General features: G+C 44.6%; 2 protein-coding genes across 2 annotated transcripts in view; one reads left to right on the forward strand and one right to left on the reverse strand.

Annotated features, from left to right (window-relative positions):
- The window catches only part of LOC138373013 (proline-rich protein HaeIII subfamily 1-like), a 43,583-nt gene extending 38,601 nt beyond the window's left edge, over positions 1-4,982 (reverse strand). Inside the window, exon 1 of the mRNA XM_069339065.1 lies at positions 4,827-4,982. Within this exon, the coding sequence (XP_069195166.1) occupies positions 4,827-4,982 (156 nt within the window). The remainder of the gene's footprint in view (positions 1-4,826) is intronic.
- A 5,597-nt stretch (positions 4,983-10,579) lies between these two features.
- LOC123752802 (spermatogenesis-associated protein 13) overlaps positions 10,580-17,640 on the forward strand; it is a 294,193-nt gene continuing 287,132 nt past the window's right edge. Inside the window, exon 1 of the mRNA XM_069338675.1 lies at positions 10,580-10,635. The gene's annotated coding sequence lies outside the window, so the exon portion shown is untranslated. The remainder of the gene's footprint in view (positions 10,636-17,640) is intronic.

Here is a 17,640-nt window from a genome sequence, read left to right on the forward strand (position 1 = left end):
ACACTGCAGCTGAAGCGCTGGGTCGAGCACTACTCTGAGCTATACGCCAGGGACAATGTGGTCACCGAAGATGCCCTGAGCGCCATTGAGTGTCTGCCTGTGTTAATGGAGCTCGACAGTGAACCGACCCTGGAAGAACTCAGCGATGCCCTAGACTCCCTTGCTTCTGGTAAAGCTCCTGGCAAAGATGGCATTCCTGCTGAGACCTTGAAGTGCTGCAGAGGTAGCCTGCTCATGGAGCTGCACGAAATTCTCTGCCTCTGCTGGGAAGAAGGAGAGGTGCCACAGGACATGAGGGATGCCAACATCGTCACACTGTATAAGAATAAAGGTGACAGGGGCGACTGCAACAACTACCGTGGAATCTCCCTCCTCAGTATTGTCGGAAAGCTGTTTGCTCGAGTCGCATTGAAAAGGCTCCAAGTACTTGCAGAGAGAGTTTATCCAGAATCACAATGTGGATTCAGAGCTGGCAGGTCCACCATCGACATGGTCTTTTCCCTCAGACAACTGCAGGAGAAATGCAGGGAACAGAAGCAGCCACTCTTTGTAGCCTTCATAGACCTGACGAAGGCCTTCGACCTCGTCAGCAGGGATGGCCTGTTCAAGATCCTCCCCAAGATCGGATGCCCACCCAGGCTCCTCAGCATCATCAGATCTTTCCATGAGAACATGAGGGGCACCGTGGTCTTTGATGGCCTAACATCAGGCGCCTTTGACATCCGAAGTGGAGTAAAGCAGGGCTGCGTACTGGCTCCAACCCTATTCGGGATTTTCTTCGCAGTTATGCTGCGGCACGCCTTCGGATCTGTCACGGAAGGCATTTACCTCCGGACCAGGTCGGATGGGAAGCTCTTTAACCTCGCCAGGCTGAGAGCCAAGACAAAGGTTCGGCTGAGGTGTCTGCGCGACTTCCTCTTTGCCGACGACGCAGCAGTCACTGCCCACTCAGCTGAAGACCTCCAACGGCTCATAACCCGCTTCAGCGAGGCCTCTCAGGCTTTCGGACTCGCCATCAGTCGGAAGAAAACACAAGTCATGGGACAAGGAGTGGACTCCCCACCTGACATCGGCATCTCTGATTCCAAACTGGAAGTTGTTCACGACTTCGTGTACCTGGGCTCCACAATCTCTGACTCCCTCTCTCTTGATACGGAGCTAAACAAACGCATCGGTAAGGCATCTACTACCATGTCCAAACTGACAAAGAGAGTGTGGGCCAACAATAGGCTAACTGAGTATACTAAGATTCAGGTTTACAGATCCTGTGTCCTGAGCACTCTCCTTTATGGCAGTGAGTCTTGGACACTCCGCGCCCGTCAGGAAAGACGGCTGAATGCCTACCACATGCGCTGCCTTCGACACATCTTGGACATCACCTGGCAGGACAAGGTGACAAACAACAACGTCTTGGGGAGAGCAAGAATCACCAGCATGTACACAATGCTGAAACAGAGACGAATGCGCTGGCTCGGGCACGTTGTGCGAATGGGCGACGGCAGGATCCCCAAGGATCTCCTGTATGGAGAGCTGAGGCAGGGAAAGCGTCCAGTAGGCAAGCCCCAGCTACGGTACAAAGACGTATGCAAAAGGGACCTGAAAGCCATGGACGTCGATCTTGCTATATGGGAGACACTGGCTACAGACCGTTCAGCCTGGAGGCAGTCTGTTCAACGAGGTCTCTCCAAGTTCGAGGAGTCACTTGCCAAGGAATCGGAGGCAAAGAGACAGAGAAGGAAAGCCGGTAACCAGGAAGACAGACCAGAATCGGACTTCGTTTGTGCTCGGTGTGGGATGGACTGCCACTCTCGGATTGGCCTCATCAGTCACACCAGACGCTGCACCAGGATTGACAACTAGGGCGCAACTCCATAGTCTCCCGAGACTGAAGGATGCCTACTACTACTGAACGGGGTGAGAATAGCTTGAGCTACCTCATCCCTTTGTGTGTATTTTACCTCAATAAACTTATTTCAATTTGCTACTACACCTGTCCTGACTGACTCAACCCCCCCCCCGCCCTCCCTCTCCCCCGACACACACACACACACACACACACACACACACACACACACACACACACACACACTCTCACACACTCACACACACTCACACACACTCACACACACAATCCCCACAACGTCTTCTAGAACCACTTCACCACACCGCCACATCTAAAACACTGCATTCCGGAAGGTAGCGTTGTTGGTGGTGGTAGAGGCTTCGTGTTTTTCGTCAGCTCGGTAGGTTAACCTGCGCTGGTACGCGAGCTCCGTGTGTGTGAGTGTGTGAGTGTGAGTGTGTGAGTGTGTGTGTGTGACCCCTGGAGTGTCTAGAGTCTATGGCACACGTTCTCCTTTATTAGCTGTCCTTATGACTCAAGTTTTAAATTACATCACGTTATTTAGCCTTTGTGAATAAACATTGGTACACTGATATGTTTTTTTTTACACTATCCTGCAGTGATAGTGAAATTTGTACACTGATGATTCTCGTTATCCTGCAGGGGTAAACATTGGCACACACACAGGTTGTGGTTCTAGTGTGTGGGGGTATGAGCATAACTTTACAACCTCCTCAGTTGTAATTTACATTAAGTGACAACTTAAGGGAGTTTGTTACTTAATCATTTTAGGGTCATATGTTCTGTTTTGATGTTTGTCCATCACATTAACCTGGTTGATGGGGTTCTGGGAGTTCTTCTACTCCCCAAGCTCGGCCCGAGGCCAGGCTTGACTTGTGAGAGTTTGGTCCACCAGGCTGATGTTTGGTGCGGCCCGCAGGCCCACACACCCACCAAAGCCCGGTTTGTGGACATCTTCTCTTGAAGATGTCCACGGTTGTTCCGGCAATATTTCTTATGCTCGCTGGGAGGACGTTGAACAACCGTGGACCTCTGATGTTCATACAGTGTTCTCTGATTGTGCCTATGGCACTTCTGCTCTTCACTGGTTCTATTCTGCGTTTTCTTGCATATCGTTCACTCCAGTATGTTGTTATTTTACTGTGTAGATTTGGGACCTGGCCCTCCAGTATTTTCTACGTGTATATTATTTAATATCTCTCTCGTCGTCTTTCTAGCGAGTATATTTGGAGAGCTTTGATACGATCCCAATAATTTAGATGCTTTATCGCGTCTATGTATGCCATATATGTTCTCTGCACTCCCTCTATTTCAGCAATCTCTCCTGCTCTGAAGGGGGGGGTGAGTACTGAGCAGTACTCAAGACGGGACACAAGTGACTTGAAGAGTACAACCATTGTGATGGGATCCCTGGATTTGATTAATATCTGCTTGTAGTTTGTCAATGTCTTCAACAGAGGAAATTTTCATGCTGATTTTTGTGTCATCTGCAAAGGATGACACGAAGCTGTGACTTGTATTTGAGTCTCAACACATCTCAATAAGACTATTATCTTATTGAGATGTCGCTTGTCTTCGTCCAATGTGGCACTGTGCTTGTGAGAATGCAGTGACACTGTGCTTGTGAGAATGCAGTGACACTGTGCTTGTGAGAATGCAGTGACACTGTGCTTGTGAGAGTGTAGTGACACTGTGCTTGTGAGAGTGCAGTGACACTGTGCTTGTAAGAGTGCAGTGACACTGTGCTTGTGAGAGTGCAGTGACACTGTGCTTGTGAGGGTGCAGTGGGTGGCACTGTGCTTGTGAGAGTGCAGTGACACTGTGCTTCTGAGAGTGCAGTGGGTGGCACTGTGCTTGTGAGGGTGCAGTGGGTGGCACTGTGCTTGTGAGAGTGCAGTGACACTGTGCTTGTGAGAGTGCAGTGACACTGTGCTTGTGAGAGTGCAGTGACACTGTGCTTGTGAGAGTGCAGTGACACTGTGCTTGTGAGAGTGCAGTGACACTGTGCTTGTGAGAGTGCAGTGACACTGTGCTTGTGAGAGTGCAGTGACACTGTGCTTGTGAGAGTGCAGTGACACTGTGCTTGTGAGAGTGCAGTGGGTGGCACTGTGTCTGTGTGGTATCGTGTTCATATGAGATTAACATTGGATATATAAGTTGAGCTGAGTGCCAGACGGTGGCACTGTTCTTGTCTTCAGTTCTTGTTCTTCCTCATTACCATCATTGTAAGTATTCCCATCCTCGTTGTTAACTAGTTGTTAACTACTCACATCAATACTCACCAGTCGTAACTATCGCCATTATCAGGATCATAATTACGGTGTAATTATATCAGAATTGTCATTGCCTCAGCCCGTCCTCCTAAGGTCTCTCAACGTCAAGAAACTGTCGTACTAACGTGCTCTTATCCCAACCTACCAGAGGCCCCAAAACAGAAAATCGGGACAGTATGTCAATTATGACCCGCTGGGTTGTTCATCCTGTCACTTGTACCCAGACACAGCTGGGACTTGCTTAACTGGCTCAAGTGAACAGCTCCTCAAACAAGAAGATTAACATCTGTCAACCCTTAAAAGCTTACGTTATCTTGCGGGTGCAAAATGGGGGAATCTTTTAAGAACAGTATCAATATTTGACAAATAGTGTTTTCCTAACTCAAACAATGTGGGTTTATTATTCTACACATATTTCTAATGTCTCTCAGCTGTTCACATTCACGTAGATAGTGGTCAAGGCGGTGTTCGTCACTCTCACCACAGATTCTGCAACTTCGCTGATCAACTGTTGTTTCCATTCCATATCTCCATGGATATTTGTATCCAAGACGGATTCTCGCTATTACTGATTCTCTCCCTCGTCCTCTTCCTCTTCGTCCATAATGATTGGGATTGCCAGCTGCAACCATGTTGTACCATCGTACAGATTCACTGGTTTGTGCTTCTATCCTCCTTTCCTCAGTTACCTTGTCACGATGATGTTGCCTGACAATACCTCTAATTTGTAGAAGAGTCTTTGGTATGAAGAATTCAATATGGTCTCCTTCAGCGCCTTCAGCAGCCAGCATATCTGCTCGTTCATTCCCACATATTCCAACATGGGAGGGGATCCACAGAAACATGATGACTCCTCCCTGATTGGTAAGTACTCTCACAGCTCTCTTAATTTCAGCGACTATTGCAAGATTTTTACCTAGGCTTTGCAGTGCTGCTTTTGAATAGGTGCAAATCACTGTACCATTAGTGTTCCGTTCAAGAAACCTTAACGCCATAACAATTGCAGTTAGCTCTTCTTGCGTTGAAGAGGCGTAGTTTTCAATCCGCGCTTTTTCTTCATTTCTGCGTTGGGAAGACAATAATGTCAACATAAGAGCGCCATAAACTAGTTGACACGGACGACTGGTCGTTTTCTACTGATAACCAAGACTTTCCCCATTTTCCTTCTAGCGTCGGAGGGGAGACTACTGCGAATTGTTGCTGCAGGACTTGAACGTCGGCTCTTGAACCCCAATTTTTCAGCTATTGATTATCTATTGTGATAGCTTCCTACTCTATTGATATAATAAGTTTCGTTCTCGAGGACAGGAAGCCTGAAGAGTTATTTGGAGGTCCCCCAAAACTACAAAACAAAACTACTCGGAACAAGTTCCAAGTAGCACGGGCTATGGTGAGCCCGTAACTTACCTGGCACAGGAGCGGGGCAAGTAGCACGGGCTATGGTGAGCCCGTAGTGGACTTACCTGGCACAGGAGCGGGGCAAGTAGCACGGGCTATGGTGAGCCCGTAGTGGACTTACCTGGCACAGGAGCGGTGCGTCTCTCGGAGTTGCATATTGTTGTTGTTGTTTCAGATTTAGCTACTCAGAACGAGGTGTCCATGTAGCACGGGCTATGGTGAGCCCGAAAGGAGTTGCATAACTCCTGGGTCCCTATATACTAGCTGCTGGGTGGACAGGTGTATCAGGTGAAAGAAAACACGTCCAACCATTATAGTCGCGCATGGGGGGGGGGGATCGAACCCGGGATCCCCGATTGTAAATCGAGAACCAGTGGATGGATTTAGCCTTTAGTTCATTGTCCATTGTCTCACTATGATGCTAAAGTGTTACATTTGCTTGTTAGTACAGAGGCGGTCCTGGTCTGACATATTGTGGTCTTGGCATCCGTGATTACCGCCATGAAGGAATCTTCTCCTTCCTCGGTCATGTCACTCACATCAATTCTGAAGTAGAACGGGGTGGTGGGGACTGACCACGGCAAGTACAGTGCTTCTCCATACACTGGCTTGATGGCTCTTGAGTGTGTCGCCGCCGCCTCCGGCCAGACAGTCTCTCCCTCCCTGGCTGTAGTCCCGTTAGTCCAGTCCTCCCTCCCCCCCCCTCCTCGGGGTTACTGTAGCAACCTTCTATGTGGAACACTGTCGAAGGCTTTCTGTGTTTTTACCGCTCCGGTTATTATCTGGTTGCAATTACAGGCGGCGGTGTGTTCCCGGTGTCTCCACTTCCATGTATATTGTATCATAGCTCTGAAACTTGAAGGATTTTAGTGCGGATAACTTCCTGGTGTGTGTGTGTGTGTGTGTGTGTGTGTGTGTGTGTGTGTGTGTGTGTGTGTGTGTGTGTGTGTGTGTGTGTGTACTCACCTTGATGAGCTGTGCTTGTTGGGTCGAGTGTTACTTCCATAACTCTGTCTTTCATACCACTATATTTTAATGCAATGACTAATCTCCTTTTTATTATATTTATCTTTAAAATTGTGTAATCAGTTAGCATCAACAACTTCTTTATTTAATGCATTTACTTCATTAACGACTGTTATGATGAAGATATTCTTTGACATTTCTACGACACATTTGTATTTCCATCTTTGTCCCCCTCGCTCTCCTCTATGTCACTTTGAAAGTTGTTTCTCTGTCCCTTTTGGGTAAATTTCCCTAGTCAGAATACTCTACTGACCAACGAGCACTTATACTCCCGAATATAGTCTAGGGCTAACTTAAACTCTCAATGTACATACACGCAGAGTCCTGGGTACAGCTGTGTGTGTGTGTACACCCCATGTGTGTGTGTGTACACCCCATGTGTGTGTGTGTGTACACCCCATGTGTGTGTGTGTGTACACCCCATGTGTGTGTGTGTGTACACCCCATGTGTGTGTGTGTGTACACCCCATGTGTGTGTGTGTGTACACCCCATGTATGTGTGTGTGTACACCCCATGTGTGTGTGTGTGTACACCCCATGTGTGTGTGTGTGTACACCCCCATGTATGTGTGTGTGTACACCCCATGTGTGTGTGTGTGTACACCCCATGTATGTGTGTGTGTACACCCCATGTATGTGTGTGTGTACACCCCATGTGTGTGTGTACACCCCATGTATGTGTGTGCACACCCCCATGTATGTGTGTGCACACCCCCATGTATGTGTGTGCAAGTACATGTGTAATCCCAATGTATTGATATTGTATCAATATTATATTATTGCATATGAGCTCTGACACATACGTTAACAGTCAGCACTTGTAGCTAACACATGTGCCGGGGTTTTAGTCATCGATTTATTATTATTAATTTACTATTATTATTATTATTATTATTATTATTATTATTATTATTTATTATTATATGTATTATTAGTAGTATTATCAATGTAGGACAGAAATAGATGGCACATTTCCTGTCACCTAACGCTTCATGTTCACCTAGCAGTAAATAGTAAGCCTAATGTGTAATATATATATATATATATATATATATATATATATATATATATATATATATATATATATATAATATTATATACACTTGCTACGTGTCCTTTACCCCAGTTGAGGGCCACAGGGCTAACAACACTGCTCCCAAGACATGAGAGGGCTGATCTCGTCTAAACTTTTAAAACATTGAACAACTTTGAGGATGTTGATCCAGGCCACTTCTTCAGAAGATCAGATTTAACACTAACAAGGAGCAATGGACTCATGCTCAGCAACCCACACTGTAGGGGTAGAAAATAGGAGATGCTTTTTTAACCCATCGAGTTTTAAATCCACGGAACCGCTTACCCGCTGAAGCCGTAAATGCCAAAACCTTGAAAAACCTTCTACAATTTAAGACCCAATAGATAAAATCATCAGGACAAATTGGGGGGGGATTTTTGACAAGCCGCCAGCTTCCTGTCTTCGTCAATGCCACTAGAGAGAGTGTTACCCTCGAGTAAATTCAGGTAAAAATGAAATATTACATTAGCAGTTGTCTACTACCACAGTTAGCCCTACAGTATATTACGCCATAATGTCATTCTCTGTGATGTAAAACTAACTCCGTTTTCTATATTTTCAGGTATGTGTGTGTGATGTGGCTGAGCTGTGAGCTCCAGATCGCACTCGCTATAATTACTTTGGCATTGGAGAAGTGAGCATGTGTAATGTATACTCCTTTAATGTTTATAATTATATGAATAGTAGTAATAATCCCTCGGGCGAGGCGTCTGGGCACGTTGCCTCACCCCTAATGCTCCTGTTCACTGTGCAGTATATATGGAGTTAACCAACTATTACGGGTAGCTTCTTAGGGAAGCACGAGATGGGTATGGGGTGCATAATAGATGACTAAACTGAACTTCTTCAGGAAGGTCTGTTGTTGGTCTCTTTTTTCCAAGCCCCGACAATTAATAATTCATGGTGTTGGGTGACAGGAAGCCAGAGTGTATTCATACACGGTTTGGCGTTTATCGAGGTCCCCCCCCCCCCCTCAAAGCCGAATTACTGACCCCGCCCAGGATGCAACCCCACAGCAACCTGACTAACTCCTGAGTACCTACTCACTGCTAGGTGAACAGAGGCATTAGGTGAAAGGAAATGACCCCAATCATTTCTGTCCCGACCGGGATTTGATCCCGGAATTCTCGATTGTGTGTCGAGAACGAACTCAACTGTACTACTGGCACCCTTTTGGGACCCTATTGGACACCATATTAAGCAGTCGTTATAATATGTTAGGAATGTGACACTGTATTATGGTCTGTGGGGGCTTCATGTGTTTTAAAATTGTCTTGAAATGTAGACTCAGGGTTGATGTTCATATAAATGTTATAATACAGTGTGGCAAATATGGCTCTGATAATATTGAAGAATCATTGACCTTTCATGTTGGTCAAAGCAGCTCATATCATAACTACAATTTCAAGTTCAAGTATGTTTATTGAGATAAGAAAGAAATACATCTCAAAGGGATAGAGTAGCTTAGGCTATTTCTACCCCCCATAACTACCATATCTGCAACACGACCATGCCGCATATTGATAAAAAAAGACGCTTAAGATGATCCAGAAATAAATATAGGAACTGAAATTTAAGAAGAAACTACAAAAAAATCTGACCAAGAAAATGAAAGTGGTTATTCAGTTGTATAAATCCACGGTGCGCCCCCCCCCCTCCCCCATCCCCTTACCCCCTGGACCACCTTATCCGAGCCCCCCACCCTCCCTGTGGACTACTGTATTCGAGCGTGTACACCTCGCCTCCAAAAAGGACACATACCTACTTTGGAAAATAAAATCAGCTCAGAACAACAAATTTCATCCCAGAACCCCAAGTTGTCTCATACCAGGAAAGGTTGAGGGCCTCAGAAAACACTACGAACTAGGCATGATATTATCGAGTCCTTTAAAGAACTCAACAAATCGGAAGATATTAATTTAGACTTCCTATAAACAGGTGTAGTGTAACTCCCACAAGGAGGCAACACCGTCAGGTTCACCAGGCTACAGTGCACGACAGAGCACGGGTGATTGCCCCCCTCACACAGTGACTCGGGTAACGGCCTACCAGCCCAAGCCCTTGACGCCAAGACATTGCTCCACTTTTAAAATAAAACTGGAAAATGTCCTCAGGAATAATGATGCTGTCGATAATTAATATTGTAATGTGGTTATGGTGGTAGTGACAAGAACCTCAGCGATTGTATTATCAATGTTTATGATTGTGATGAGGATATGATGAGCTTGTTGATGAAAATGGTTGTGAGAGTGGGGTGATGTGAAGGTGACGATTGAGTAATAATAATAATAGCAGTAATGCTGGTGATTTTATTGATTTTAGTGGTAACTGTGATGGGGGAAATAGTGATAATAGAAAGGCTATAGTTTTGATGATAATGTGGTGATAATGGAAGACCTGTGACGACTACGATATATTAAAAGAACTATATACCTTCCCAACATACCAATCTCCGCACCCCAGTGTGTGTGTGTGTCTAAATCCGTAGCGTGGACGGGAGGTTCCGTGTGTATAACCCGCACGTGTAGGGGATGCCAGGGCGCCCCCTACAATCACAGTACTGCCGTTGTTACCGACATAAGGAGATTTTAGCGAAAATAATTATCTCATATTGGATCCACACAGACAGAAGATGTAATAATTCCATGCCCTTTTGTGAATGGTTTAAATTCCCTCATAGACAGCCTAGCTTCGATCGCCTATTTATAATATTTTGAACATTACATAGCCACTTTCCGGACAAACTCCATACCAAAAAAGTTATTTTGCTGATTTAATTCATTAACTATGTTAGTTTTTAGGTGATAAGAATGAGATAAGGGGGAGATAGTGTGTGTGGTATCACTGAGGGTTGATTAATTGAAGAGTCAGGTGGTAGGCTAGTATGGGAGAGTAGAGGAGCCAGTGTGGCGTGGCCCGGTGGTAAGGAAGGGTCACTACTCCCTCGTAGTATACATACGAATACAAATTGAAAATGTTTACAAATATTAACAGTGCAGGTGAAGTGTAATTTCTTACGAACGATAATGTTATAAAAATACGCCTGCATTCCCTTGTTACTTGGAATGTTTGACCTTGTAAAGTGGTTCGTGGTATTATTGGATTGAGTGGAAATTCAAATGGTAAGATTTTACTTTTTATTCATAACGTTGGGCTTTGTTATTGTTAATACTAACGTAAGAACTTGTTAGGTGAACAGCGGCGTCAGTTGTAATGAAACTTGCCCAACCATTAGGGAGCCGGTCGGCCGAGCGGACAGCACACTGGACTTGTGATTCTGTGGTCCTGGGTTCGATCCCAGGCGCCGGCGAGAAACAATGGGCAGTTTCTTTCACCCTATGCCCCTGTTACCTAGCAGTAAAAATAGGTACCTGGGTGTTAGTCAGCTGTCACGGGCTGCTTCCTGGGGGTGGAGGCCTGGTCGAGGACCGGGCCGCGGGGACACTAAAAAGCCCCGAAATCATCTCAAGATAACCATCTCTGTCTCTAGCGAACATTATCTAACAGTGCACAGTTACAACCACAACAGACCACTGGAACATTATCTAACACAGTGCACAGTTACAAACCCAATAAGATTTCAACTTAGATTCAACAGAACAGAAGTTGTTGTTAAACACGTGGGACAAAATCTTACTGAAGCGACCATACGAGTCATAAATACTCATACTCCGCCCAAGTAAAACAGAAACAAGCAACACTTAGTGGGCCAGCCAGAGGCTTAGGGCCCGCGCAGGAATTTCCCTGCAAAAAAAAAATAAAACTCGCCTGGGGCTCTAACCCGAGATTGTGAGGCCAGAATGTAGACTATTGCGCTACATAATAAATTCTCTTGTCAGCATAATGTTGAAGCTGATAAATGAACGGCTGATAAGTAAAGGGCAAAGACTTACATTTACTTGTATAAAATGTAATTAGACCGATAGGTAATAAAACCACAGGTCTATATCTATAAAATAGAATGGTTGTCCGCCTGTTCAAGGTCGGAGGCCAGACACTTCGCGGCTTCGACTAACTTTTACACATGAATCATGTGGGGTATGGGAGTGTCATAGGCCAGTTAGGGGTCAACTCCATTGTCACGCTAAGAGATGTCAGCATTGGTCTTCCCTCGCCCCCCTTACCGTACTCTTTTCATGAAGTAAAGTCTGAAATATTGTTGTGCTGTTTGTTGACTTATTTAGCAGTTTCACTGCTTCGTTATATATATACATGTGTTAATAAAAAATTCGTTATATAATTTTCCTGGGAGAAAGGGAGAAAAGGAGGAAGGGGGAGAAAGGGAAGGAAAGAAAGGCTGGAAAGAGAAGAGGGTACAAAGGAGAGAGTGGCGAGAAGGAGGATGTTGGGGGAGAAAGATAGAGGGAAAGGACTTATGAAAGAGCGGGAGACTTGTAGAGAGGAGGAGAAGAAGAGAGACCCGGGCCCAGCCGGGTATCTCTTCTAATACTTTATAGAAAAGAACAAAAAAAAACAAGAAACACTCGGGAAAATATTCCCTGTATTATTATTCACTCAGGAATTCCCTGAAAATATTCACTCAGGAATTCCCTGAAAATATTCACTCAGGAATTCCCTGAAAATATTCACTCAGGAATTCCCTGAAAATATTCACTCAGGAATTCCCTGAAAATATTCACTCAGGAATTTAAAATATTACTTTTATATATCGGTGATTGTTATCAGTGCGGCTATATAGGCTTATTACGTACACACGACGGTTATCACACATTCCAACATGGCGGCGACGGAAGCATCTAACTGCTGATTTCCTATTGTCGGGGACAGGAAGCCTGTTAGGCTTATCGAGCCCCCACCCCCCAAACCCTAGTATCTAACCCACCGACTGACCTTACCCTGGATAGAACCACTCTAGGCTAGAGAATAGGCACAATTCACTAGGAACAGAATACAAGGCATCTTGTGTAATAACGCAATCCTGTTCTAAGAGTCCATCGCATTTTGTCTTATGGGTTACCTAAGGCTGAAAACTGATGAACTTAAAAAAGGCAGCCGCCCCCGAAATTGACGATGCCCCGTTTTCTGTTCGTGGGTCCTTAGGTTCCGGCAATTTAGCACGATGGTTTAGTGACGTTGGGAACGCTGGTGAGAATGGGCTGAATAACGTGCTCAATCGTCTCGCCTTCCCCGGGAATAGAAGCCAGAAATATTCTGATTGTGAGCAGCCTTTTGTTGGGTTTCATATATTCAAGTACAGTTATCATTGCTATGGGGGGAGAACAGGTAGTTACCATTGCTATGGGAGAACAACAGGTATAGTAATCATTGCAATGGGAGAACAACAAATAGTTACCATTGCTATGGGAGGAGAATTGGTACAGTTGGCGTCGCTATGGGAGGATAATAGACAACAGGACAGACACATAGGTGTCTATCCCATAGCCTCGCGCACTAGGCTAAACTAACCTCCACGTATACACGCGTGTTTCTCGCATGTTTGTCTGCCCTCATTGCTCTGCCAAATTGTTCAGTATTATCGCAGGCAGCCTGCGGTTATGAATGTGCTACCAAATAATAATGCCTCTCAAGACCTAGGCCCTGGTAGCCCCCTAAACCTGCCAAGTACCAGGGTACTCGAAGACCAGGCTGCGGGGATGGGGGAGCATCGACACCTTGGTGAATTTAACTGTTATTTGTCGCTCGAAAGAGCAAAATGTGAACGCTATTTCATACTTTATTACCTTGGGTGAAGGCCAATATTTGTTCTTTAATTATAAATGATGGTATTTTTTCTGGGAGTAGAGCAGCGTTCAAGCTATGATACCCATAAAAATATGCTAAAGGCAACGTAATACTTGTTTCAAGAATGACATAAAACAGAGCTAGAAAAGTGATCACTAGACAGCCTCACCTAACCAAAACAACGCCTTAATTTCCAGTGTTGCTCTATATATATATCGTCTACAAGTGCAGAAATGTAACGTTATTTAGATAGCCTTGCTTTATGTATTTTATTTATTACAAAAGGTACAAATGGAAACGACAAGGCGACCACACGACCAAACTTATTACATGCTACTAGATCCAAAAGTTAGGCCGTTGTTGGTGCAAAGAACCGCAAGTTGTTCTATAGCACAACAGCTGTTTAGCATTTTTGTTGGCCCCTAATTTTGTGTGCAGTGTTAGCTAACTGTAAGATAGCTTCCACAACTAAATCGACATATCTACAGATAATACTGGCCCAGTTCGCTAGGAAACGTATCGAATATGGCGGGAACGCGTGTTATTAACCGGACGTGACGTCACGATGACCTCTGGTATTAGACAGGTGTGCCCCGCGTGGCGGACGGCCGACACCAGAGAATAAACATCTCTAATGGCCGCGTGGCGTCTTGCTACCGTTGACCCCTTTGTTGTATTCCCCCTCGTGGAAAGCTTAATTCATCTGCTATTTATATTAAAATGTTTGTTACATCCTAAGAATATTTATTGAGGTTGTTGTTACAGTGTTTATTAAGTGTTATGGTGGTAAGAGAGAGAAGGAATACTATGGGAAAGAATCCCGCCAAAATCGTATTGTTGTCTTCCCAGCGGGGAAGTGCGGCTGATGTCTGGAGCAAAAACTGGCTCGCTCTCCCGCCACCTGGCTCAGTTGCTAGTTCCTCGTTGCCTTTATCTTCTCTGTTTACACTTATTTAACCTCTGGAAGACTCGCAGTTATTGTGTCCTCTGTGTGGAGTCAGGCGGTTGTGTCTCCTGTGTGGAGTTATGGAGGTAGGAAGTATGGTTAACGCTAATATGAATAGGTGAGAGGAAAGTTAGTTTAGGGGTTGGTAACTCGGCTGCCCCCGGGAAGTACAGTCAGATCCCGTCACCTGCCCAGCGACCTGCCTCGCTCCCTCACTTCCCTTCCTCCCTCTAGCTTCTCTCAACCTCCCCGTTTCTCATACCTTATTCCTTCCTTCCTCTCTTTTACCTCTCATCCTCCCTCTACCTTCCTTCACCTCCCGCCCACTTTCTCCCCTCCCCCCCTACTCCCTCCTCACCCATACTCTCCTCCCAGCCTGTTACTGTCACCTTTAAGACGTACCATCACTCACTCCTGACCAGTATTTCCGCCTAGTCAGCTGACGACTCGTGGTGCCATTTTTCATTTAGTATTTGTATATTTTATATTTAATATTTAATATTTAGTATTTAATGCATATTTCATTTAGTATTTGTAGTATTTTTGTATATTAGCCTTTGACATTTTTATTTGGATTTTGAGGCGTTTCCACGACCATGTACCTGGATACGGGTTTGGCTTTAATATATATATATATGTATTTTTTAAATTACTGTCACAAATGACATGACATTAGGTTCCGTGCCAATGATTCAGACAGATTTTAAATTCAGCGCTTAATGATTGTCTGCTCTAGTATTTAATTTATATTGGTTGATTTTCATATTTTATTTTAAAACATTTGTTCCACTCACTTCGTAAAATAAACGACCTAGACATTTTCTTTGCTTGCCATTTGCGGGTTCATCTTCGTAGTCAAGAAAGGGAATGAGAGGATTAATCAAGGGCACCAAGATTTCACTCAGAATGCTATTCAGGCAGTGTATAGCCGACGAATTTTAACGGAATATGAACGAATGTGGAGAAAATTGGTTTCTTCCAAGCCGCCGCTAATTTGGTTTTATCGGGAAAATCCTGTGTGGTGTAAGATGTGTTGCTCTTGCACCTGTTGATAGTTATTAGTGGCCAGGAGGATTACCTCCTTGTAACAGCCACAAGCATAACAACGGAAGCTGTTGAGCTTGTTTAAGATTCGCTACTCAGAACAGCAAGTTCCAGTAGCACGGGCTATGGTGAGCCCGTAAGCTGTTGAGCTTGTTTCCTCGCACGGGGCTTTGAACGCCCCCCTTTCACCTCTCATATAACATACTTCACGAAAACATTGGATGTTGTGCGTGCGTGCGTGCGCTCACCTATTTGTGCCTGCAGGATCGAACATTAGCTCTTGGACTCGGCCCTTTTAGCCGTCGATTATTTAAAGCAATTAAGCTCCAGTCATTTTTCCCTATCGTATCTACTTTTAAAATTATGAATAGAGATTATTTCCACAACCTGCTCCTTTAGCCCATTCCATTTTTTCCATTATTACGCTAAATTAAAACTTTCTAACATCTCTATGATTCATCTGAGTCTCAAGCTTTTACCCATGTCCCTTGTTCTATTGACATTCAATGAGGACATTTCTTATATTTTCACTGTGAATCTCCGTATGTATTTTATACGTCTCTGTCATGTCTCCCCCTCTCTTTTTTTTCTAGCGTCGTCGGGCTCAGTTCTTTCAGTCGCTCTACATATCCCATCCCTCGTAATTTTGGGACGAGCCTCATCGTAAACTTAACAATTTCCAGTTTCTTTATGTGTTTCTTTAGGTGGGGGTTCCATGATGGAGGCGGGATACTCTGAGACTGGTCTCACATAGGCGATGTAAAGCGCTCTAAATGCCTCCATATTTAGGTTCCTGCATGCTAGCGTAGAGTACACTGCTGACGTTATCCTATTTATATGCCTATGGAGTTACGTTTTGAGTTATATCCACTCCTAGGTCTCTTTTTTCGAGTCGCTATAGGTAGGTAGTTTCCCTTCATTGTGTAGTGTTCCTTTGGTCTCCTGTTGCCTGTTTCCATTTCCGTGACTTTACAGTTGCTCGTGTTGAGCTCCAGTAGCCATTTATTGGACCATCTCTGCAACTTGTTCAAGTTGTCTTGGAAGATCCTACAATCCTCATCTGTCACACCTCATCTCATTAATTTCGCGTCATCTGCAAACATCGACATATAAGACTCAACTCCTGTAGTTATGTCATTTACGTATACTTGAAATAGAATTGGTCCCAGGACCGATCCTTGAGGTACTCCACTCGTTACTGTTCGCTAATCCGACTTCTTAACCTCCTCCCCCCCCCCTAATGTTACTCTTTGGCGCTCCTGCCTGTTAGGTAATTCCTCACCCATGTTATTGCTTTTCTGCTTACTCCTGTCTGCCCCCTAAGTTTGTATAGTGAGCTCTTGTGAGGTACTGTAGTAAAAGCTTTCGGGCATTCCGGAAATATGCAATCTGCCTATTTTTCCCTGTCCTGCCTTATTCTCGTTAGTTTATCACAGAACTCCAGCAGGTTTGTTAGGCACGATCTCCCTTCTCTAAACCCATGTTGGTGTTTACTTAACCTAATGTTCTCTGAGTAACTTGTCTTAATCTGATTATTCTTTCAAGTACTTTGCCGGGGGATGCTTGTCAGTGATACTGGTTTGTAGTTAAGAGACTCTTCTCTATCTCCCTTCTTGCAAATTGGTACCACAGTTGCCTTCTTCTAGCAACTTGGCAACTCTCCCTTCATAAATAACTCATTAAAGATCCTTGCTCGAGGCACGTTGAGGGGCTGCGCTGCCTCTTTTAGTATCCACGTTGATACATTGTCTGGTCCAACTGTTGTTGTTTCGCCCAGTATTAGTTGTTTCTTAACTCCTCTACTATCATCTCTATATCTGACAACCTCTCTTCTAGGGTCATCTCCTCTTATCACATTGGTAGCTGCTCAGTTTGGGTTGTGAACACCATGTAAATTGACGCTCAGTACCTCGCTCAGTACCCCTGTTGCTTTCTGTGTCCTTGTCATTTGGTCGTTCACTGTTGTTTTACTTCTTATATGACTATATAGTAATTTTGGTTGATTTTTTTTTGCCTTGATAGCAATATCGTTCTCGTAATTTCTTTCGGATACCCTCCCCTTATATTGACATATTCGTACCTAGCTCCGTTGCATCTATTCCTATTTTCTTTTGTCCTTTGCGTACTCACCTAATTGTGCTTGCTGGGGTTGAGCTTCGGCTCTTTGGTCCCGCCTCTCAACTGTCAATCAACAGGTGTACAGGTTCCTGAACCTACCGGGCTCTATCATATCTACACTTGAAACTGTGTATGGAGTCAGCCTCCACCACATCACTGCCTAATGCATTCCATTTGTTAACTGACACTAAAA

This window comes from Procambarus clarkii, chromosome 40 (assembly GCF_040958095.1).
Source record: "Procambarus clarkii isolate CNS0578487 chromosome 40, FALCON_Pclarkii_2.0, whole genome shotgun sequence".
In the NCBI taxonomy this organism is placed as follows: domain Eukaryota; kingdom Metazoa; phylum Arthropoda; class Malacostraca; order Decapoda; family Cambaridae; genus Procambarus; species Procambarus clarkii.